The following is a 26,257-nucleotide window of genomic DNA, read 5'->3' as shown; positions in this document are numbered from 1 at the left end:
TGGTTTTAAAATGTAGCCCAGAGTTGGGGAGTGTGAGGAATTAATTCAAATGTAGTGATATTTATTTGTTTATTTATCTATCCTTTTTTGCTTTTTTTTTGGAAGGAACAGATTGCAGTCCTCTGTAAGAAAGTTAGTGCGAGGTGTTCAAATCCATCTGCAGTGACACTTGAGTGGCAGCTAGAACATGGACACTGAATCCCCTTTATAAGAATGACACGGGTGATAGAGGATAGACAGATGTAGAACAAACGCCATCCCTGTAACTGACTCTGTGATCATCGCCGTGGAAGCACTGATCAGATAAGCACAATGGCTGTATTAAAAACCCCTTAAAGCTCACACAAATTTCTGATCATATGCTCTTCTTAACCTAGCACGTCAAGCCAAAGCCTGAACATACCTTATGCAGTAATGAACCTTAACCCTGGATTAAAAAAGGAGATCCTTTAGCTAAATCACTTATCGTGCTTGTCTGGCCTCCAAAAATAATCGAGGACAAGGCCTAAAAATATGGCTGCGCTTTCCAATCATATATAGTGACAGAATAGTGCAGTGACCCTTCCCTCTAAGGGGATAAGTGGACCCAAACCATGCCAGGAAATGTCCCCCACAGCATAACAGAACCACTGGACCCCCTCACTGTAGGGGTCGAGCATTCAGGCCTGTACTGTTCTCTTGGTTGAGAATATGTTTGACTCATAATAAAGATGACTCATCTGACCATATCACTTTTTTCCCCACATCTCTATAGACCAGTGCCTATGGTTTTTGCACCACAGAACTCTCAAATGTGCATTTGTCTTTGTAATGAGTGCTTTATGCACCGCAACCTTACTGTAATATTCCTCTGTATGTAGTTGTTGATGGACTGTTCTTGCTGACACAGTCGGGGCACGTCCTGCATCAACATTCTCAGTCACTTGAGGAAAAGTTAGTCTTCCATTTTTCCTTACATATCACACTAATGCACGAGCATCATGGTCATCAAACGCGTGCTTTCGACCACAATTTCTGACCCTATTTACCAATGTCTTTCCCATAGATCTAAACGCAGATGTCACTTTAGTCACTGCTCCTACTGAAACACTAGCTAGTTGAGCAGTCTTTGTGACAGAACCTCCTGCCATCCATGCCCTAATAATGAACCCTCATTCAACATCACTTAGATCTTTTCCTATTGAAACTTTTATCAAAAATCAACTGGGCCTGCTCAGCATTTTTATATATGCCGCAGAGCATGATAGGATGTTAATTGCTTAATTGCACCATGCAGCACACCTTTATGGAAGCATCTGCATTCATCATGTTTCTCCATTCATTTATTCAGGTTTTTTCATTAATTCGTCACCCGTCTATATTTTGTGTATTGAGTACTGCTTTCCTTGATCTGACCAAACAGTGAGTCCATAGAGGTTTTTATACCAGTGATAGATGTCCTCTGGTGCTTAGATCACACCCTGGGATGGCTGTAGCCATGCCTCCGCATTGTGCAGCAGGTCACCCTGTCCCTCACCAGTGATTGATTTACATCCACTGATATGGTACCTCTGTTAGGCTGCATTATTAATCAAATTCACCCACTTTGGTCTTACATGGGCTGCTAATCAACACCTGCCAAATGTGCGCTACACAAAGGTGCCATTTTTAAACTTATGACCGTATGAAGAGTTTGTCCTTTCAGAAATTTGTATTGTGTTTAGAGAACTGAGGTTGTGACATAGGGCACTGAAGTGCTGTACATAAATACTTGTTTGAGAACAGTGCATTAGAACCTGTAAGCATTGAACTGCATGGACGAAACAGTGTTCTATACCAGCATGTTAGCCCTATTTACTTTGGCCCAATTCAAAGAAATATCAGTGCTGCTCAACTCCAGTTCCTGTGGGCTGCAGTGTCTGCAAGTATTTGTGCACAACCATGCACTACACCAGCAATTGCTGAGCTGAAAATAGATGGGACAAAACTGATGATTGGTCTCAGCCTGTTTTCATTCATATACACTGATTAACAAGTGTGCCAGTGATCTGAATAATTCATTGTCAGGTTGCTTCTTTCTTCACATCATATCAGGGAGATTAAATGATAAATTAAATTGAGGAAAATCGGTTTTAATCACAAAGTACACAAAAAAGTACACAAAAAACATGCCCACTGTGAACTACCACATTTGCTTTCAGCACAACCTTCAAAAAAGACTACAAAACCTGTGATTCAGGATAGTTTAAATTACTAAGTCTGTGATTGGTGATCTTTGTTATGAATATTCTATTAGTGTGGGTTGGAATGAAGAACAAGGAGTACATGTATCCACAATTTTAAATAATGCTGAAAAAATGTGCACAATTCTGTGCTGCAAATAAAAATCATTTTATTACTCACCTAACAGCCTAATTCAGGAGAACTGGTCATATCTGATGGTACTGAGCATTTTGTGAATTAATCAATATATTGTTAATCAAGGGAAATAATTTAAAACAGATTGAGACCAACAGATTGAGGCTTTCTGCCCCATCAGTTTTCAGCTTAGCAGCTGCCACTGCTTCCTGTACCAAAATGGTAAAATAATTGGTGAAATCAGGTGGTGCAGTGCATGGTTGGAGCAAACACTACAGACGCTGTGGCCCATCGGACCTAGAGTTAAATAGCACTGCTGTAAAAAAAAATGGGACGTCCACATCCAACCTGCTGCTGCCATTAGCAGTCACCTCATCAATAAATACAAGTGAGCCAGTTCCAGTGACTATACATACCCAAGCCATTAGACTACCTCAACTATTTTTCATAGATGAGAAGAGGTGCTTTGGATCATGAGCAATGCCTTTCTTTCTCCACACTTTCCTCTTTCCATCACTTGGTACAGGTTAATACTCATCTTATCTCCATAAGACTTTGTTCCAGGACTGCACTCTTTCATGTGCCTTTTAGTAAACTCTAACCTGGCAATTCTATTCTTAAGGTGTATCAATACTTTACATCATGCAATCAGTGCCCAACTTCACTAATGCTCTTCTGGCTGAAAGGAAGCAAATCACTGCAGCAATGCTCCAATATCTAGTATAAAGCCTTCCCAGAAGAGTGGAGGTTGTCATAGCAGTAAAGGGTGAACCAATTTCATATAAATTCCCATAATTATGGTTGAGATGTTCAATGTCAGGGGTCCACATATATTTGTCCACGTAGTGTATTTGGTTCTCATGCTGAGAGACAACAGCAACATGCTAATGCTAATTCCACACCTAGAATCAACTCTAGACCTTTCGTTAGCTTTCGTGTGCATGAACTAACGATGTAAAGACACGCAGTTGGCCAAGAAACAGCGGAGCAGCCAATTGTTCAATTATAATTGGTCCCCCAAAATGCAGGCACTATCTTTAAAAAGAGCTGGAATTCCTACAGGGATCACCTGGTATGGATGTAAATATCCTGAAATTAAAGCTGACAGTGCACTTTAACCTTACATTCATTTTATTTCAAATATGTAGAACAAATCCATGTGTGTCAAGAAAAAAGAAGCATTAACTACATGCTGTCCTATTTCATGAAATTTGGATATGACCTACCCTTGCATTGTTATTACAACAATAGTTATATTCATCAGGATTGTTCAATTGATGGTGTGAAAATAATGGATGTTAAATATAGTAAAATACCTTATGGCACACTCCTCCCCCCCGGCGTAGCAGTGTGATATAGTAGCTGAGGATGTCATCAGAAATGTACGGTCTCAAGTCCAGGGTGGAGCACTGCTGACGCCGAGCAAGGCACCTGAAACACCTCCTGTCGTAAAAAATGGACACACAGCGAAACATAAGCTATGTGAGTTACTTTGGATAAGATCACCTGTTCGGGAAATGACTCATGCAATGGATGAGTTCAGATAATGTCCAGATAATAGTGGAGAAAATAATCGCTACATCGACAATTGTGAAGAATTACGAGCCCCTCACCTTTCGCTGATACCTGTTGTCTCTATGAGTTGCCAGCATTTCTCTGCCAGCACTCTCCCACTGACCTCCTGTTTATCTTGAGGAAAAACAGTATCTTCACTCTGCCCTGGTTGAACTGCAAAAGCGGTCTGGTCGATATCAGTAAATTGAGATCAACATCGGCCAAACTAGAGAAACAGGCAAAGATAAATGGAAGATAACTCTTTACCTTTTATTTTTCTTTGTCCGAGGCTCCAGCCTTTCCAATTGCAGGGATGCTGAGAGAAAACCTGGACAAAACCGGCGCAATGAAAAGAAAGGATATCAAGTTACTCATCTCAGTTTATTTCTTATCTTCTTTTAGTAATAAAAAAATGTGTCAATACAACTTACCCCACATTTTTCTGGGAATAAGATTAGATGAACATGTCTGCCCTGCAAAACACTTAACGACAGACAAAATAAAATAAATGCTGGTAACCAGATGTGCTTACTATTTTAACAAATATGTTAAAAAGGTTTGGACTGTGCTCTTGATAGTTTCAGCATTATATTCGAGCTATTGTTATAAGGTGTGTGCAATTATTGGGAGCTAATCCTCAGTAATTGCACACATGCCCTCATACAAGTTGCATTTAAGGAAACTACTCTACATGAAGCTCTGTGCAGAATCACTGACCTTTATGTCATATAGATTGACAGATGCAGTTGGCTCGGCAAATGGGAGGACTCGTCCTCCTTGTGTACAGATCAGTGAATCTGCAGAGTTATTGCACAGCATAGCACTCTAAGGGCATGCACTGCAATAATCACAAAGGGCAGGTAATGGATAAATGAAGCACGTCACCAATGGAGTTTCTAATCCGCAAGGATACAAAGGAGACTGTTTTTCAAGATACTGTGCTAAAGTAGTTATAATAAATGCAACGTTAAACAACACTACTCAGCTAAGTTTTATTCTTAATTGTTTCAATCTCTGACCTTCATACTAAGGTTTAGAATACTGAATGTGCATACCAGCACAGATTTGTTTTGTCTTTATTGACTCCCCCTAAAGGGAAACAAAACATTTATCCCACGTTTCCTGATACAATCCTCGTAAAAGCTAGTGGAAAGCAAGTCCTATCGGTGAGCACGGTGTGCTGGTTTTGTTCTGCTATCATCGGCATACAGCTGCTCCGAGCACGCCCCTCCCCAGCAGGAGCTTGCTATGTTAATATTGTGTGAAGTTATTGGGTGTAACCTTTCCCTGATAGGGTCCATTCATCATGTCCAACTAGCGTTCACTTTAATTCCGCTGCTCTCTCATTGCAGCTGTATGGTAAGCAACAGTTTGATTTAAATCAATTTTCTGAGGTGAAATGGGCGATGTATTTTCTCCCACCCTTTGTTATGTATTGATTTTGAATGCCAGCCAAGGATTAAATTAAAGGCCCACAACCACAAAATGTTAATATGTTAATTTTCTGATGGTTAAAAACTCTGGGCTTTTTTGCTCAGTGAGTATGTAGTGAATAATTCCTAAAGACTGAAATTCCCCACTTGATTACAGTGGATGAATTGTACTAATTCTCAAATAGAGTTAGTAAGGTTTCCTATATTTATTTATTAATTTATGAAAACACTACATTTAATTTAGTGGTACAATTTAGGTAAGAAATAATTAAGGTTCAATTTTCATTAAGTTACCCCCACTGTGCTGTACAACAATGCATATGATTAAATATGTCTTTTTAAAATATATAAATCAAAATAGTTTTCAGTATTGTCAAAAGGTGAAACTTGACTTTCAGAATTTTTGTTCACAGTCATGTCCACAGTAAAGTAAATCTATGAAAGTACCATTTACTTGTGACTGAAGAAAAGATAAAATATTCAGCTTTTGATCCAATTAACAAATGTAAGTTTGGTAACTGACAGAATTATTTATTTATAAACTATCTATTCAGTTATTAAAGTCAAGATGAGTAACGACCCAGCCCCCCAATGAAACAGATGTCAAAATATATATGATTTGGGATAGTTAATAAACAAGCTCTATTGTCTCCGTGTATATGTCCAGTGTAACTAAAACATTTGTCTTATCATCACTGCATTATGCATTCAGCCTCTGTGATATCAATAAAAGACATGGTGAGATGTTGTTTTCAATCATTTTTTGGAAAATATTATTATTCTTGACAGCATTGATTCTCTGAAGGAGGATGCCTATGAACACAGAAAATATTTCATCCTTGATATGTAAGTATTACTGCTCATACATTTTGATTATATGCATTATTTTTAAAATTGAGTATCTTTAAATAGGTTAGTGCTATTGTCTAATGAGGACATTTCACACTGCAGTGTAAGTGTTTGTTGGTGGCTCAGTTGTGTTTATGTTTCATGCACTGATTTGACATGAAGCTGGAACACCGGAAAAATTTTTTTGATAGTGAAACATTGTTTTAATGTTGTCCTAACCTCATGCACGAAAACATTACATACATTACATTTCACTACAAATCAACTGTTTTGACTCAAGAAACTCACTTTTGCCTAATTTTCATTACATTACATTACATTACATTCATTTGGCATGATACTTTTATCCAAAGCGACGTACAAAAAAGTGCATTTCATGGTTGTAGACAACTATTTTCAAGTGGTAATTACTATCTTTCCATCTGTACAGGTATCTTAGATATCTAGGGGTCCAAAAACATATACAGAATATATCAAAAAATGAATAAAATGTCTTTTGTCTATTATAAAGCATCTGAATTTTCTCCTTATGAGGGTTTCAGATTAAAAATTGACATCTCATTGAAAAATAATGTACAAACATGGTGACACTGTGGAACACAGTTACCTAAATATGTAATCCTTCACCTCTGTATATTTTTATGAACTCTACAGTATGTGATACAAATTTTTGGTAGCAAAAGAAGTTATAAATCAGACTGGCTGGGGGGTGAGTGTTAAATAAATAAACTACATGACAATGGTGGTGCTTAGAATCTCTGCATTTGACTTAGTTGTTTATGATATAATAAAGCTAGAACACAGAGTTTGCGGTTTCCACTCATAATGTGGTTGCAGGAGCACTGAATATCTGAGTTGAGCAATCTGAGGCAGTGACATCCTGGCCACTAGGGGGCTTGAGTGTAGAACTTAAATGGTTGAATATGAAACTTAATTATTTTTCATACGCTTGAATTACAAGCTAGGCTTTAGGATATTTCCAATGAGATATTTAGTAAGCCTATGAGTTTTAAATACAAGTAAAATGTTAATTTTCTGTATCCTGAGTTATGAAATTAGTGAAGAACCTTTGATTTTTGACCATGCAGGAAGAAAGGGCTGAAAATGTGGTTGTTTCCTATATAAGGATCCTTGCTGTCTTTGCTCATTTTGATTGCAAAGGAGCCTATATTTTCTAATATTAATTAGTACATAAAAACAAGATGGATAAAAACCCAAGTGTGCAAGTCATACTCCCAAGAACAAATTTCAGAAGAGCATGTAAGCCCAGCATAAATATTATTTGTGGACCTTGAGCAAGGAATAGGGCAGGCAGTGAAAATCTCTTTAAAACAAACAGCCCATGACCTTTCTTTTGATAGCTTTTCATGGCTAGTATTTTTTCACATAAAATGCAGGATCACCCATCGGCAGAAACGTTTCAAATTGAGTGTGTTAGTGCTAAAATATAGGAGACTCACAAAGGAACATATTGTCAATGCTGGTCACAGCAAATTATCAACAAATGAAAAAAAAAGATTGAATGAGAGAAAGTAACATTGTCCTAGCATCACCCTTGGACTGCGGATGATGATCAGGAAGTCACCTTGGCCTGGGAAGATACCAGCAGGCAACAGCAGCTATGAACTACCCTGAACAGTGACGGCTTGTGGCCAACAGCCTCTGGCTTTCAGTATTGCTGTATTGGTTCATGTGACGTACTGTACATGCTCAAATTTGCATTCAGCTGAAGCTGGTTCAGGTTCTACAGTGAAGACTACAACAAGCCCCAATTACATGAATATGGTGCATTCTTTGAAAAATAAAGTTTTAAAATCAAACTTTAACTATCAAATTAAGAGTAAGCTTTTATATAGGCCAATGGATTGGTTGTACTTTGTCCTAAATTAATTATTAAACTCACCATTTATTACAGCTGGAAAAAAGTATAAATGATGACAAAAGCTAGTTTCCTTCAAGGCTTATTCTATAAAAATACAGGCTTTTCTTTTATTAATACACATTGCTGCAATAGTGTATATGCCCGCAAAATTGCTTAATGGAAAATTTCATGCAATTATCTTGTCAGAGTAGGTTAATTTATGACACTGTGACAACTGAACGATTACATGCTCTCCATCTAAGAGCTGGAATCATACCTATTAGCGATCAGACAGATAGAATTTAATAGTGTGCCTGAATGAGAATTCAGCCTGTGTCCAACCTTTGTGTTCCGCAAGTGGCAAATTGCAGCATAAACCCAATTTTGGCCCTTGGCCGGTATAATTATTCTCAGAGCAGATAACAGTAATGTGCTGCTTTGGGGCGCAGATGGTTTTGGCATAGTTAATTTGATGTATTGTTGGATACTATACAAAAACAACCTGGATGCCCCCTTTCCATGCCCTAATTCAAAACTCACCAAACTCAGCTTTATTAGGATCAATGATAAGGTGGTGGAAGGAGTGGCTCATTAATTAATGATGAGCACAGCGTCCCCGTTCACTGGCCTTGTAACAATTGTGGTTGGGATATGCAATAATCCTGCTGAAATCTTCCTAAAGGGAGATCAATCCAGGTTCACAATGAGCAAGAACAACAGAAAAAAGCAAATGCCCTTATCCATGCTGCACTGACAGTGGGGAAACAAAATGTGGTTAAGAAAAAAGGAACAAAATTCCAGTCTAAATAACTAAGCACATAACATTTAAAATGCACACAAATAAAAAATTAAATAATGCTTTCCACATATTTATTTTTTCCTGTCCATTTGTTATGGTGCCATTTTATTTTTTGCATCCTATGTGATTGCCATGCCTTTATTTTTCATCTGCTAGCATGCAGATTCATTCATTATTAATATTTATTGCTTATGGGTTTCATATTTTACAAACAGAGGTTCTTATTTAGAGTGACATATAAACATTTTTATTATTTTTATATAGCATCTATTTATTCATCCAGACATTTATTGCAGCAATTCAAGTTAAGTATGTTACTCAAGGGTACAACAGTTTCCCTTTCAAGGAATGAAAAAAAATGGCTGCAAGCTTAACTACTGTACCACACTACCACCCCAATGCTTGCCCAGGACTTACCAAGCTGCCATTTTCTTCACAGTCAAGCCGCCGTCCTCTCTCCAATACTGCGTTGTGATTGGCTGGGTAAAAACTCTGCATTTCACTTTGTTCCTTTTTTTTCATGATTTTCCTTTCAGAAAATGAGTGGTTCATAAATAAAAAAAATGTATATTTGTTGTTCAAAGCTGGCCCTTTCACCCAAATCAGGGCATAACAATCCAGCCAACTTTGGTAGCAATACCCTGATGTACTGCTGATGAGTATTGCTATTGCTCTGCTATTCCAGCATCAAACAGTTTCATTCTGTGAAAATATTTATTTCTAAATTTCATGGTGCAGACCTGTATTGCTGCTATAAGCAAACAGGAGGGCTCCATGGGTAGACTGTAGTTAATAGCCACCATTTGCCTCATTATTAAAACTAACACAGGATCTTTGTCACCTATTTCATCTTAAAAGTGCTAGCATTTTCTGCAATCTGCAATGATTTTATGCACTTTAAATGGAACCATATGGGATTTAATTGCTGAATTATCGCTCTGGAAAATATGTTCTATGCAAAGTGTTGCCTGAAAACCTGACTAAAAATAGTGCTAAATAAAGACTGACTGAATTTATCTAAACAAACTATTCATACTCAGGTCAGGCCAGGTACATCAGACACACCTCCAATACTACAAAAGACATAAGTTACAAACTAACTGTTATGAAAAAGTCTCTTAGTTTCATACTAATTATCAGGGAGGTGAACAGCCATTTTGGATGGTAGGGACTTGAAAAAGTCCCCCCTTTCAATAATGATGACTATTTTAAAAACATAATGCACATGCGTCCTAGTAATATAAAATGTAAACATCTAATTATTTTAGCAAAAGTAATTATTTGGTATATTGCAGCAATTAACTGCATGCATTTCTATCCAATTTTATCTGTGTACCAAGAAAATGAAGATCTCATACACTATTACATTATATTTTAAGCTGACATTATCCACATGATTTCTGCTGCACTCATGTAACGTTTAGTTTCAAGCCATAAGAGAGCAGAACATCGGCAAAATCCAATAACTTTTCCTTGAACTTCTTTGCATGAGTAACATAGCTTGTTTCATAAAAAGCACAGTACTTATCCATAATATGCTCTACTAATAGCAAGTACAGAAGTCATTGGAATGTACTACTCATTCAAAATCATAGTAGGAACCATCAAGGGCCAATGCAATTTACAAATGATGACAGACTAAGAATGATGTCATACTAGTGTGTGCAAACAAGCCCAGATGTGATCTTTCTTTCTGAAGGACATTATCTGTTTATCCCTTAAAAATAATCATCTGAAACTTAAAGTAGAAAGAAGCAATCTAAATTATGAAAAACAAAAAAACATCTGTTTCCCCCAAATAATTACTGCCATCCATGGCTGTCCTAAACTCACAAAAATAAATAACAAATAACAACATACATCAAGAAAAGGCCTTAAAAGTAGTTTGATCACCATTTGCTTTAAAGGGCAAACACACCTGGATCACCATTATCTGGAGCAGGAACACAGCTTGTATAGGGCCACAGACAGCTGGAAACAATCCGGCCATCAGCAGCTCATCAGGGTGGGGCTCCGTATCATCAGGGAGAGAGGAGAGAGCAGCACAGTTCACCAGCAGGGGGCAGAAGGTTCACCCCCATGTAGCAGCATAGATTTGACTGGGTGACAGCAGCCTCAAATTAATACATATGGTGATGAAGGAAGGAAATAAAACACATATGGAGAAACATGGGGGGCGGGAAATAATTGTGTCACAATGTTACACACTCTTGTAAAATAACATTAGGGGCAGGTAATGAAGCAGTATGAATCCCATAAATTACTACATTACTATTTTTTCTTGGTGGCATTCCAGTGAGGAAATTAAGTGGGTTGGCTGTACTGACCCAACAAGAAGATGGACAATAGTATGTAAATATGCTATAAACAGCCACAATTACTCTCCAATAATAACTATTAAATGATCACACCAACAATAAGGACAATGCATTTTTGTCAAATCTAATAAAGAGTTTTGCATTGGGCTGCACTGAGCAACATATTAATCAGCGTACCTAATCAACTACCACAATAGGCGCCACCAAATTTTAGATAAAAAGTGATCAGTCTTCCAAATTCATGTTTTTATATTTTAAGCAAGTAATTCAGTCACTGTAATCTGGGGAAACAAAAAAAAAAAAAAAAAAAAAAAACACCACCGCCAATTAAAGACAAGAAAACTGATTGCTGCAGACACATACATAACAATACTGTACAATTAACATGTGGTTGTATTCCAAAAAACAAAAAAACAACAACAAAAAAAACTTTTTTTCTTGATCTCATATGCTCAAGTTCAAGCATATTCCTCCAAACTCATTGGACAGTGCTTCATCCTACAGCAAGACAATGATCCCAAACATACTGCTAAAACAACAAAGGAGTTTGTCAAAGCCAAAAACTGGAAAATTCTTAACTCGCTAAGGCATCTGATCTTGGTCTAAATCCAACTGAACATGCTCACTATTTACAGTATTCAGGGAGCTGCATAATGGTTGGGACGAAGCCATATTTTATTACTCTTTTTTGGCTTTGTAGTAAAAAAAAGTGCTGTAATTCTACATGGTGAAACCAAAATATATAAGAATACCCTTTAATAAACGCTGATAGTGTGAACTTTAATCCCAAGTGAGTTACAAATCAAAAAGAATGTATGAAAATGTGAAATATTTGAAATATATAAAAATGCAAACATTTGATATGAATGTATAATTTGGGGACATACATGTTTATTTCCAAAGTTTATGCTTATCCACGAAAACAAGACTCAACTGTGATTATCATTCATTAGAGCCACATGTCCCTCTTGAACGAGAAAAAATATAAACACTCAAATATAAAATTACTTCCTGCTGCAATCTGAGGAGAGTGTGTTGAGTGTTTTGTTTAGCATGTACTTTCTTTGAAATTGTGGGCTACTGCAGTACAAGCTGCCTAGGGCAGCGATGACCATCCTTCAAGGTAGAAAATCTCTCCTCGCACATTCTAGTGTGGGACCAACTGTTATCTGTTAAGAGTTGAATGAACACTGGGCGTTTTACTGTATACTGCTGGCCATCAGTACGGCCTCCTGCTCCTGGTTCTGTGCCATCTACTACTGCCCCATCCAGCCTCCTGTGCTCTCCGTCCTCAAGTGAGAGATTTCAAAAGTGGTGCACTGGGAGTACACCTCTGGCGTTGCCTTCATCTGGCTCTCCTACACATTTCACATGCTGAACAGGATGCCGTCTTCATTATCGGTCCAGATGGAACCGCGCCTGGTGAACTAAACATCCCCTGATGTGTTTCTCAGCCTCTCTCCGGAGGAATCATTCGTCTACCTCTGTCTTTCTCACCACCCTTTTCCCTCCGACGATTCCCATCGCGGCTCTGATGGTCCTATAATGTGTCTCGATAATCAATCTCCACGTGCAGGTTGGAATGATGCACAGCAGTCAGCTCAGTAGCCACAGCGGGACAGACGGGTAAGGGCCACAAGGGTGACTGCTGTCCAGGGCTCCTCTACACTGTGTGCTACAGCACCAGCGACACACTGCCATGTGAATTAAACACTTATCGTACGACCTGCTAACTTAGTGGACTGTGTCTTCCCTTGTGTTTGCACCGGACCATGTTTTTGCAATGCATTGCCTCTGTGCTGAAGTGTTAATTCTTCATAAGGGACACAGTTCATCATTTTGAAGTGTAAGGTTGATTTGTGTGTGTGTGCTTATTTCTCAGAAGCATTTGTGGTTAATTCAGGAATTGTAATTTGCTGCTGATCAATCTTGAAAGGTGTTAATTGCACAGAATAACATTTTGCAACTGCTACATTCACTTAGCTTAGTAATTTATGACAATGTTATAAATAACAGTTGGTTGTATTGGCTAATTAACTGGTGATTTTATCTAATGTGAGGTAAAAAAAAATGAAATACTGTAGAAAACTGTATTTTGTGTGATTAGTCACTACGTATTGAGTTAAGAATTAGAGGCCTAATTCTGCATGGAGAACTAATATAGCAGAACCTAGAACAGTTTTAAATGGCATATATCCATGAAGTGTAATGCCTGAAAGAAAAAAGTATTTTATTGGGTAGGGCCAGCAGAGATGGTTTATTTGTTTTCATTGATATGTGGCTAAAGATACAGCATGTATTACTATCCCAGGGGTCCCCAAGACTGGTCCTGAAGAGCGCATTGGTTTTTTGTTGTAACCTCCAGATTAAAGGTTCTAATCTCAGATCTGGTGAAAGTGTAATGTTACATCCAGCCATCAACGAAAACAACAACAACAACAACAATTATTATTATTATTATTATTATTATTATTATTATACAGAATGTCCCATTTAAGTATTATATTGGGAGATCAATCTACTTATCAATTTGTTGTCTCAATTGATTTTCAAAATTTACAGCTTGGTTTAATTAGCAAAGAATGATGTGACAGCACCAACTGGTTTCTTGGGGAATGTATCCAAAACAAATGGTACACAAATCATTGCTACCACAGACAGTATCCCACCACATCCATACAAATTACTTCCACGTCAGGCTGGCTTTTAATTTTATGCTCTGAAGATTTGTACTGTAACTTCATACTTGGATCCATCTAGCTAAAAAGACATCTAATTGACATTTGAAGACTGAGAATGTGGTTTGTTGTGTTTTACTGACATTGTTTATTTGTTTTTGAGTATGTCACCACAATGATGGTCTACAGTTGAAGGGTCCTACCTGACACATTCTTGGTTTTTAATGTTGATAGTTTAATTTTGGAACCCCAGAAAAATACCCAGGAGAAATGAGGTGGACACTGTCCCATTCTGAATACTGGAAAAGAGATCCTGATACAGAATGCTGACCACAGTGCATAACCAGTGGCCGCTGAGACAGAAATGATAGGCGGATAAAGCCTCTTTTTGGATATTACCCGTTTGATGGTCACTACTGGCTGCACTAAAGTTTTCATTTTGCGTTACCCAAAAGTCATGAAACAATGTCAACAATGTTTCTACACATAGTTGCCTGGACAGACCCAGCTATACACCATAATTACTGTGAATCCATCATATGCAGGGACAGGGATTTTATCAAATGTTTTTCATTTCAGTTGATTTTAATTGGATACACAGGACTCACTCACTACTGCAACGGTGCAAACCCTGCTGCGAGCAAAATGCAGCCACATAGAGGATGTTTCCAGAGCAGTGGTGCAAAAATCCAGCAATGTTCCACACAACGTCTTGAACTAAATTAAGACAATAACTGCCCTTAGCCAAAATCAAATTATTTACCAAGCTGATGATTCACTGAAATTATGATAATGAATTTGATCTTATCCTATTACACACTTGTAATTAATTTGATCTTATCCTATTACACACTTTTGTGCACTGACATGGCTATGGGCACACACACACAAAGGCACAAAATACACATACCCATCCCCACAAAATAGTTATTGACAAATGAGTTATGACATTTTAAACAAGATTGTTCATTATAGGTTTACCCCAATCACAAAACAAAAATTTGGCTTTTTGTACATCACTATGCTTCTTCAATGTATACATGTATATCTTTATATGTTCATGTTCACTGTAATTTTTTTAATTGTTCCGTTTAAAGAACTAGCACAAAAGGAAGACAAAATGCAAAACCTTTGCACATAAAGCTGTAAAAATGCTTCTTTATTAAATATAATTATTAAACCTATATACAAGGTACATGTACAATTATAGCCATAGAAAACAAACCAGAATATCAACATTAGTATAAATGAGAAGAGTCTGAGAGGTTTTGTACGACTTGTTTATAAGGACATAATGCACTTCAAAAAAGAACGCGTCAGGCAACGGGTTTGCTTGTATCTTTTCCTACGAGGTCCTCGAAAAATGACCAGCTAAAACAAGAACTGCCAGTAATTCAGTGTTCTGCATCTAGTGCTTGCTTATATCGTTATCACCATTTCTCCCCAAGTCAGCAGCTCTCTACAGTATGTCCCCACTCCGTGTGTCCAGACAGGGGCACTGTCCTGTCGCTCATGCTGAGATGAGGCCCTGGACTGCCCCAGCGGTGTCTGCGCCTTTGCTGGGAATGAGCCATTTAGCGGTGGGGGTTGGGGCGGGGTTGGGCGGGGCGGGGCGGGGAGGTGGTCTCCGGCCTGAATAACCATACAGATCTCACTCATAGGCTAAAAGAAGAGAAACCGCTTTCTACGATAAGGCTTTTACGACACACCGCAATACTTTCATCTATGGTAAACATCAATGAACCACACTAAAGACAGTGCACCCCCCCCCCCCCCCGCCATTCCCCACCAGGAACTCTACTTAAATTTCAACTTTGATCTCTCAAACTATGGTCACCATAATATCAAGCCAGATGCAGTTAATTGCAAATATAGTAGCAAATACCTTTTTCTCCCCAGACTTGTTGCATTAACACATCTGATTTTTTATACCCTGGATGTGGGACACACTAGACACATAGCATCTGAAAACAAGACATGGCCCCTATTCAATACAACCAGAACACGCGTTGTATAGTGAAACTAATTTTTTTTGTTTTTTTGTTTTTTGTTTTTGTCTAATTTGCCTAATTTTTTGTTGGCCGAAATGTTTTCCAGTGACCGGACAGAACTCCCAATGAACTCCCAGTGCCCAATGATAAAATAAAAGCATGTAGGTATAAAGAAATAAAATCAAATTAAGCTGATGCTTCGCTTCAGTACATCATAAAGTGCATCACAGCTGGATGGGATCTGGGCACAATGTAAAAAGAAAATGGATATTCCTGACTAACTTCAACCTTGAGACTACTGAGTTTGAGTCCAGGTTTGTAAGAACTCCATTGACACTGCATTATACATACAAATGTCTCCCAAATGGATGGACATGGGTCCGCTTCAGTATGTGCAGCTGTTGCTAACGTTTCATAGAGAACCAAGACCAAATTTATTTTAAGTGCAGTGATGGAATATGGATAGATGAATAGGTTTGAATAAACACAATAAAACACTGCAATCACTGTATTGTCCCCTTGTGGCCATTCTAAAAGTATGGTGTGGTAGATAGATCTAAATTCATGGTTGTGAACATTTGTGAATTTTCAGCGATGTTTTTTTTCTTCCATTTGTTCATTTGAAACTCCACTTGTAACCAATCATAGGTGAGTGTGTGTTGCTAAGGAACTTTCACTGATTCCCCAGGCTACCTAATGAGAAACAAGCACTAAACAATTATGGAAAGCCAATTCCTGCCTTCCAGGACCAAAATTAATACAGAAGGGAGAAAGTGGTCTCATGAACTCCATGGACAGGGCTACCATGTGCTATCAATCACTCACTCACTGATTTCAGCCAATCATAACAATTCATTGTGATGGAGATTACCACCTGGATATTTATATAAGTCAGTGACAGGCAGCACATGGTTCATTCACCAATTATGAGGCTCACAAAGCTTCACTTCCCATCACTAGGAAGTACCCAGCCTTGTTCTGTTCTCCGGTATTTTTTATTTAGACTGAAATGGTGCATGACTTCAGCTTACTGGTGTATACTAAAAATGAGGCAGACGCTAAGGCGGGGGAACACAAATCCAGAAAGGCAGGGGTATTAAAGTAGTGATAGACCTGTTACACAGGGAGGGGGAGGGTAGGGAGCCTCTGAAAATAACTGTCCTGTTTATGAGGGCGTATCAAAGCCCTTGGGCAGACGGAATTGTCAGCAGGATTTGATGTGTTCTTTTCCTGCGGGCTGAGAACAGATGTTGACAGCAGATGGAAGACACTACAGCTGCTTCCATCAAACAATACAGCAGGAGACAGATGCGGTCAAAGGGACTGTATTTACGGTAACGACAAGGGGGCCGGCTGCAATTCATCTGACAGCTCCATGTATTTGGGGTTCAGCAGATAGTTCTGACATTGACATTTGTCGGAGTTTACAGAAACACTGCCAAGCCAGTGCATGCGTGGGTTAACACAAGGGATAACTGTATAAGACACTGCATGGCGATGTTCTGGATTTTTCTTGATCACCGTTGATGGCAGAAATATCACTGACAGAAATATGAAAGACCAACCTTCAACATTTTACCAAAAAATGACCTCTGACAAACTGCTAGTCCCATCTTCACAAACCTTGTGCTTTCCACTCCCAGTATATATGGGGGAGGATGGGAGGATAGGGGGACAGGGTGTCCTGTGTGTTAGGCTGTATATTTTAGTGTTTTAGCATAAGCATTATCAGGCTGCAGCCCTTGTAAGAGTTGAATATCTCCTGAAAAATGCAAATCCTTCCAGCTGTGACACGGGTACAGAATATGGTTCCGGCTACATTTCTGTTTTCACTGCTCTGGACCTTTCCAGTTCCGGTGCTTTAACCTTAGGCCTCAGAATTTTGACCAATCAATTTGCAGCCTGTGTTCAATTTTATCACATTTTTTTTTTAACACGCACACCACAAGCGGTCTACTGAAATATGTACTGACCCTGTCCTCTCCCCTTACTTTTTTCCCCACAATACTACAAATTTGAGTTATTTTTTTTGGCCTACTTGCTACCTATAGTCTGAAAGTGTCTGTCCCCCATTTCGGAGAATGCCCAGTTGAGAAGTCTGAAGCCGCAGCCACGGCCACTCCCCACAGACCTCATTCCAGGCAGATGAGCGGTCAGAAACAGGGGAGCGGCGGGGAAGGAGGGGAGGGCTTTGGGGGCGGTATTAGCGGCGCTGCGGTGGTTTTTAGGGGGTCAGATGAAGTACTCTTTCCTGTCCCGTGCCGAGCTCTGGAGGTCCATCTCAGTGCGGCGGGACAGGTCCAGGCTGTGCCGGTGGTCCTTCTCCTTGCCTGGCCCTGCCTGCGAGGACTGCCGGTGCTGGTACAGGTAGCGGGTCATTACCGCCAGCACGCAGAGGGTGATGAACACTACGGCTGCAATGACGCCTGGGGGGGGGGGGGGGGGAGTTACAGCAAAGCACCACACTGGGAGTAAGCTGTTTAACTTTATCCACAAATCACAGATCGGCAAATCGCCAATCTCTCAAACTAATGCTTAGACCACGGGTGGCCAACTGTTGTCCTGCAGAGCTGCTGGGTCTGTGGTTTTCCTTGTTATTCAACACCAATTAAAGCAGCTGATTATATGGATGACTCGCCGCATGTTGTTTCTTGTGTCTGAATATGTGATACTGGGGGGCTTGACCAGAAGGACTGCAAATTCAGTGCTGGAGACCCCCTGTGTTTGGTGTTTTTTGTAACACTAAATGGTGTCAGAGATGGTTGAAAGCATGTGTTTAAGTTTCATAATATTGTTTTCTTAAAAGTATGCTGTTTTGGTTCATTGCCATTTGCTTTGTCTGTGAATGCTTCATTTTCCATAACTGGTTCAGTGTTAGTGTGCAGGTGTCCACACTTCCAGCAATTAGGACCTCACTAATTTCTCTAGTTAGTTAATAATTTAACTGTAAAAAAGAACTATAAAAAATTCTAACTAAAGGAATTAATTGTCACATTGAAAATGACAGAAGATTAAAGTATTTCTTGATAAGACTCATTAAAAGTCCTGAGCTTTAGTGATGCCCTTGCATGGTTGCTCTTGTAGCCTTGTGGTTGAATTGTACAATGCGAGCATGCTTATGGTAGCACACATACAGTACTTACAAGGTTAAATATTCCCTGTAGCCTTATGATTGAATAAAACAGCCCTTTGAAACATACAATGTTAGCATATATAAGAAAGCATACATGCGGAATCTATAAGGTTAAACATTCCCAGATATTAACAACCAAAATAATATTTTTCTTCAAAAAAGCAGCTGCTGCACTCTCAGCAACCCTAATTTTCCACATCCATGGTTGTGTACAACAGCCCTGTAGAGCCCTTTAGAGTACATTTCAGTAAACAGCACTTTCCATTACACAGTGATTGTGGCTAATTGCTAATTGAAATGTAACAGAGGCAGATGCAGCCAGCGACTCATATGAAGATGCTGCCGTTCAGTTTTGGACTCTATCATGACAGAAGTACAACATCAAAGAAGAGCACTCACCTCCAATTACCACTGAATCACTTTGGTTTGCATTTTTCAGAGGTTCTTTACCTCTGTTAATGTTCTCTGAGTGATCTACAGGCAAAAAAGAAAAACAAGGAAATGGATTAAATAATGACCGGAACACACTACTGATCTTTAGCAGAATTAGGGAGTCAAAACAGACAAAATGGCTGCATGTAGCTTGGTATTCATGGTTGGGTTATGGCAGATAAAAAAACAAGCTTTCCTTTTCAACTTTTCTTGATGAATGAGCTTTTTGATTCACAGGCAGACTTTAGAGACGGAGATAAACATCAACTTTTTATTTGCTTCTTTGTTCTGATGTGCAAAATTTGTGGGAGTGAATGTTTGGCTTTATTGATGGATTTCATTTGATGACTAAAATACAATACAGACAGACACATCCCTGAAGACATAATGAATAACTGCACTTAAAAATGATCAATGAAAAAACAATGAAGTCATGTATTTCCACTGTGGTCACCCTCATGGAATGTAAGTAGAAATATGCTTGAAACCACAGCACATATCCCATTGTATTGTACAAGCATGAAATTAATAAATACACATATTTCATACGATTACATTGTTTCATGGAGGTGGGGCCGGGGGGAGAAGCCAAGCCCACCTGAGAGGGAGTAGGAGGTGGTGAAGGTGCTCACGCTGGTCGACGCCCCACAGTTTGACTCAGTCACGTGGCCTTGTACGTTGACCAATGAGCTTCCTCGATTCCTCAGTGCCACCTTGAGTGGCGCTGCTTGGTTGAACTGGACAGCGGAGAGGCAGCCCACAAATCCCCTGGAACCCGCTAGCACCACTTCCTCATCCATGCCCTCACTTCCTGTAAGCGGTAAGAAAAGACATAAGCTATGTGACTTGTTTTTACAGGGTGCCACTCAACTACTTCTGTATGCCATGAAAGTGCCACTCACTATGATCATTGGAGACAAACAAAACACAAACTACAACTGTCAAAATACCAATCTGTTTCTCACCACTGCACTGTGCAGCCACTAAAAGACCAGGGACACATATCATTCATTCATTCATTTATTCATATATGTATCTATGTTATTTATTTATTCTACTAAAGAGCCCAAATCAAGCACTGATCAAATTGTGGGAGGACTGATGCCAGTCGGTCACATCAGGTTAAAATAAAACATTTGTTACTGTCACTAACTGCATGGATTAAAATATGTAGTTACTGGCTACCTGGCTGAAGTTAGTGTTTCCATGTATCAGCAATAGTTAGCACCCCAGCAAGATTAACATTAATTTCATTTAAATAAGCATTTATTATTTATTTATTATGAACATGTTTATTATTTTGAAGTTACGTAAAATACGTGCCCTATATTTGATTTTATATGGCAAGTCAAAGGAGTGCAGATACTGTATCAAGGGTGTGTGGCTGCGGCTGACAACAAAAGAAAAGACAAAAAAAAAAAACAACAACATGGTTTAAAATGAACAAAAATAAATTCCCCATTTTCCAATTCCCACCAAGACCAAATTCCCAGTTAGAAGCACTGTACTGTCCACATTATATAACCTATAATAATATAACCACCAAATGCATGCTAACTGAATGTGTTTTTCACAATCTTCCCCATGCAAATAAGGCTAGTTTTGTTTAAAACTGTTCATTGCTACTTCCATGAAGCAGTTCAGCATCCAAGTTACCAGCAAGAAATGGAACCAACGTTAACTCAATGGCTGGGGTGGAGACGGAACGTTTGGCATGTCACTTGCGGTATGTGCTACACAAAAGCTAAACCATGAAAAATATCCTTCAGCAAGATATTGCCACAAAGAAATGGAATGTAGATTAGCCTCATTACACTCATCTGTCAAATCCATGCTGATGAATGGAACGTGAGGCACCAATTTCAGGAGATGTGGCTTTGATTGCTGCTGGATGTACACACTTCCAATTCCAGTCAATGCTTGCAATTTGTGAAGCCACACCACTGGAAGCTTAACTGAAGGGTAATCCATGGGACTGTTAGGCATGATTACAACTGTGTGGAAATCATGCTGAATCAGTATACATGTATGCACTGTGCAAGTACAGGTATGTATATGAGTGTGATAGTACACATAACTCTAGCTATAATTTGTGGATTCATTCTGTGAGATGGAAGGTTTTTATTTCATACTTCAAACTTTTTATTGTGCTTATCCCTGTATTCCTTGTGGTTTTATATGGAAAGGCAGTGTACTATCAAAACTGTTTGTAAGCTTAATTTAGTATGTAATATACACGTGAATGATGTTTTGACATCATTTATGATGGTTCCTCTAACACCTGCTTTCTATGTGTCATGTGCTAATATGAAGCAATTATTGGTGCAAGATTCTAAAAACGCATTTATGTATTTGTTCGTAAGTGGTTTACGTGGTGGGCATACTGCTCATTACATATACTTGTGTTGCAATATTAAGCACATGGATCCCTAACTCACAATTTAAAAAAAAATTGCTGCCCATCAAAGACTGAAATGTGCATATCCCAGTAATAATGAAAAAAATAACTGCTTCTTTCATGGTCATTGAAATGGTTAAAGTTTTTTGTGGTTTATCAAGACAGCTGTGAGTGACAGTGAACCTCGTCTCAAGGTCAAGATTCAAATTTTGTTCTCTGTAGTATAATGACACGGCCATTGCCAACAATGAAAACACTCACTGAATTCAAATTCTGTCATAATTCCCATTTTCCCCATAAAATTTTCTTCCTGGACGAAGTAAACAAGCCACACTATACACCCCCGCTTCCTTACTAGTAAACACTCCATTCCTGCCACCCATTTCCTTCTGCAAAATGTCTGTTTGAAAAGCAGTGATAATTTCAAACACTACTTTTCGCTAATTAATTCAAAAAGCATGATCTCAGTGCCACTCACCTGCAGGGCTAGAGCCCTCCAGTATCCATTAGTTTACTAGATGCAAAGGAAATTGCCATGGCAACGGCCAGTGAAGCACATTGAGCAAACACCTCTTCAGTTTACCCATCCATTCTCCAAACAACAAAGCTCAATTAGCTTTTTTTCTGTCCATACCACTGTGAAACCATTAAAGTATGAACACATAATCAGGCCTTTTAATTAAATTTGAGAGGAATGATGAATTTTTGTATCATAAAATTTCTTCTTGCCGGTAAACAACTACCAAAAATATTATTAAGGGGGAAGAATGTAGTCACAATGAAGACCGCTGAAAATTTGCACACGGCTTGACTGTCTTGACCATAAACCTTCTCCACAGAACATGCCATTGCACAGCCATACATGCAAATCAAGGAATCACCATACAGTCTCCCTTTTGAAAACTTGAGGGCCAAACAAATGCTGTCTGTATAGAGGTGATATTGGGCGATATAGCTCAGGAGGTAAGACCGATTGTCTGGCAGTCGGAGGGTTGCCGGTTCAAACCCCACCCTGGGCATGTCGAAGTGTCCTTGAGCAAGACACCTAACCCCTAACTGCTCTGGCGAATGAGAGGCATCAATTGTAAAGCGCTTTGGATAAAAGCGCTATATAAATGCAGTCCATTTACCATTTACCAGGTGAAACTGTATAAATGCTTTGGGTGAAGTACCCCTTGTCAGGATTAATGGGAACCATTTTTCTGCATTAAACAAATAAGCGCCATTTGAGATCATGCAAAGGCGATTCCATTTTATAAACATGCTTACCTGTGACTTTTCCTAAAGTCAGGGACTTTAATGTGTTCCACTCAGACATCAGCTTGTATTTTTGGCTAATGTCTGTGTCAATCTGTCAGGGAGATCAAAAGAAAGTAAATCAAAAATCCAAATTCTTGAAGTATTTCACATTTATGTAATTTTCTTCCCCATCTCCCACTAAGAAACTAATAAGCACCAAGACCAAAGGAATTACAGGGCAGATTTAATTAATTGCAAGCTGGGAGAAAGCAATTTTGGACCACATGGACGAATTCTGAGATCAATTTACACATTTATTTAAAACTGAGCTGAAACACAACCCAGGGGTCATTTCTGTAGTAGTGTTGAAATTCTGTTGTATACAATATTAATCATTTAATAAAAGTGAACTGCTGGTGACAATCACACATGACATAAGCTAAGGTTCACATTCCCAGTGAGAAGAGGACTAATAAATAGGACTAATAATTTATGTTATATATAGAATAAATGAATAATTAATCCTACAACTGCCTCAGATTTGGAAAAAAATAAGTCAGTCATGGGGTCCCAGTGCAGTGGGGGAGGGCATACTATTAAACTCATATGCAAATCAATAAAGCTACATACTAGTCTGTCCATAACCTTAAATTCATAAATATGTTCTGCATTCAAGTTTGAGTACATAATGCCATGTGGATGACTGCACTGTATACTTTTGGGTATCTTGTGTAATTTCATTTAAACTCCATATAACTGCCTGCATAATGCGTACCACTCCGTCACTGAAACAGATTGAGTCAAGACACCCTTAATCACAAGATTGCTCTTTAATACATTTTTTTAATTTATTTTTTTTACTCCATACTTATTTGATTAGTCATTTGATTAGTTGAGGCACACTAGAAAGCATTAACATTCACAGCAAAATGTTTGGTTTTTACAAGAATTGTTATAAATGGTGAAATTTCAAATATATTTAGCTGGTTACAAATTAATTTACTATGGAATGCATTGCTTTCCTACTCAGTATCAGTTACTTCAGTTACACATGTTTGTGCTCCTCTGTAGCGCCTCCTGGTGGTGATAAATGTAATTTCCCATTGAATAAAAAAAAAAAAATCAGCCTTTCTCCATTCACCTCTGTCCACTAATTCCACCTGCGGTGCCCCATCTACCGGGGCACAGTCAACTACATGCCTGGCCAAGGCCCAAGATCTTGTAGGCATTTCCACACTGCCTGTCCATCTGCACAGTAATGCTCATAGGAAAGACTTGTCACAACTGCTCTCTTACCTGGACATAAACATCCTTCCCCTCCCGGTGTATTTGAACCCGGTGGAGCTGCCCATCTGCTAGGCTGGTTGACTGTGGGATGAACACCTCTGGCGTGCTCTCCTTTCCCAGGTGGTACCAGATCTGTAAGCTTCCTGAAAAACCCAAGACCACACACCCACCCCAGCCCCACACACACCACACACTGTTGTAAAACCCTGAAAAACCATGTTACTCAAAGCCTAAGAATTCAAGGCATCATTAAATGCTTAATTAGTCTGGATGACTCTGAGTTGGAAAAACAGACAATAATGGGCTTAGACAAATTATTTAATTCACTCTTAATTTTCTATTGATACTCCACAATAGCAAATCAATAGAAAGAAGAGAGAAGTACACTGCTATTCTGATTTCAAAGCAGATACTAGCTCTACATTTACATTCTTTACTATGGCTAAACTTGATTGATACAATCTTCAGAAAAAATGCCCCCGATTGTGATTAATGGGGTAGCACATTCCTCCGAATGTTAAAAAAATCTAGTAAACAGCAAGCATCTCGAGGAGCATTCGTGTAGACATAGATTTTCATTTTGATGTATGCCAAGGCTGTCCTTACTGATACAGATGAAAACGTTCTTAAACAGACATGGTTAATAAACAGCCACAGGTCTAACAACTTCAACCCCCCCCCCCCCCCCTTCCCTCTCACCCTTATATCTCTCACTTCATGTCCCCTCCAGTCTCCTTGATAAACAAATGCGCAAGAGATTTGTCAGCCACAATTAGAGCCACTGGAGTTGACGGTAATGCATCCTGAATGCAGAGGCGCTTGGAGGGTGGGGGGGTGGGGGGGGGGCAGGGGGGAGAACGTAAACCCTGACCTCACTGCACACTAGCCAACACACACCAGACTCCAGGCAAGAGGGAAGAGCTCTGGCTGTCGGGGGCCAGGTATGTCAGAGGGAGAACTGCTGTACAGAAGCACATCGGCATTACTGACATGCAGAGATACACCCCCGGGAATCTGACCCCCGGGATTGTTCCCGAGGGAACAGGCGTGAGGGAAGGTAAGGAATGCAGTTCAGATCCTGTTCAAAACAAACATAACCGCGCCCTCACTCCAAACAGCTAAATGTTAAGAGCTCTCTGCTCAGGGTAAATTAAAGCTTCGGTCTGTGGCTAATCCTAACACTACAGGCCACACGGCCTGCTGCAAAACACTAGCTTGTGCATGGCGTTGGCCATTGCGAACAGAGTAATAACTGCCTGGATGCAGAGCATTCCAGAACAGACAGCCCATTTTCTGTATGACTGCTAGGGCAATGATGTCACCCACGGAGCTAGTGGAATGCAGAAATGATTTAGTTGCTTACACCGAAAGTACATAATAAACTCTCATTAAGGAAGCAAGTGGTAAAATGAAGAGGTGCCCATTAAGGCAATGAGGAGATGATAATTGAATTGCTTCATTTTTCATTTGACACGTTTGCCACCTCGTTGTATTGGCCTGTCACATATCACATGCTTTTGCTGAAGCATTTATTTTATATGTAATTATATTCCTTCACTGATTTCTCTCACCCGGTTCGTTTGCAAGTCCCGTAAATAAGACTGGTCATTGCGTGACATCGAGCTGTGTGTTCACTGATTGATTTTCCTGCAACTTGTTGAAACAAAGCCAAGCAGAAACATCCCTGGAGTAATTACTGTATACATGCCTAATCACTTATATTAGGAAAAATAATAAAATGTAACATAATGTATGAAAAGCATTTTATTAACAGCATTCATTATTATTATTGTTATTATTATTATAGTTTATTACCATATCCAGGTGGGTTGAAGTAATTTCATAAAACGTATGCATGATTAAGTAATGAATTAATCCCATCGTTGCAGACATGAAATATCAGTCATATTACACTAATGAGACAGCCCAGAGTCAAACTAGCAATTAA

The 26,257-nt window shown here is 39.1% G+C and overlaps 1 protein-coding gene across 3 annotated transcripts in view; it reads right to left on the bottom strand.

Annotated features, from left to right (window-relative positions):
- Positions 1 to 14,967: 14,967 nt before the first annotated feature.
- Positions 14,968 to 26,257, bottom strand: part of LOC135240717 (contactin-associated protein-like 5) — a 149,855-nt gene continuing 138,565 nt past the window's right edge. For all 3 annotated transcript variants that reach the window (XM_064310597.1, XM_064310598.1, XM_064310596.1), the window contains 5 exons: positions 24,319 to 24,452; positions 23,053 to 23,134; positions 19,984 to 20,196; positions 19,353 to 19,427; positions 14,968 to 18,246 (listed from right to left, as the gene is read on the bottom strand). In XM_064310597.1, the coding sequence (XP_064166667.1) occupies positions 18,053 to 18,246; positions 19,353 to 19,427; positions 19,984 to 20,196; positions 23,053 to 23,134; positions 24,319 to 24,452 (698 nt within the window). In that variant the 3' untranslated portion in view covers positions 14,968 to 18,052. The remainder of the gene's footprint in view (positions 18,247 to 19,352; positions 19,428 to 19,983; positions 20,197 to 23,052; positions 23,135 to 24,318; positions 24,453 to 26,257) is intronic.

This window comes from Anguilla rostrata, chromosome 15 (assembly GCF_018555375.3).
Source record: "Anguilla rostrata isolate EN2019 chromosome 15, ASM1855537v3, whole genome shotgun sequence".
Taxonomy (NCBI): domain Eukaryota; kingdom Metazoa; phylum Chordata; class Actinopteri; order Anguilliformes; family Anguillidae; genus Anguilla; species Anguilla rostrata.
This window is presented reverse-complemented; position numbering and strand designations above follow the sequence as displayed.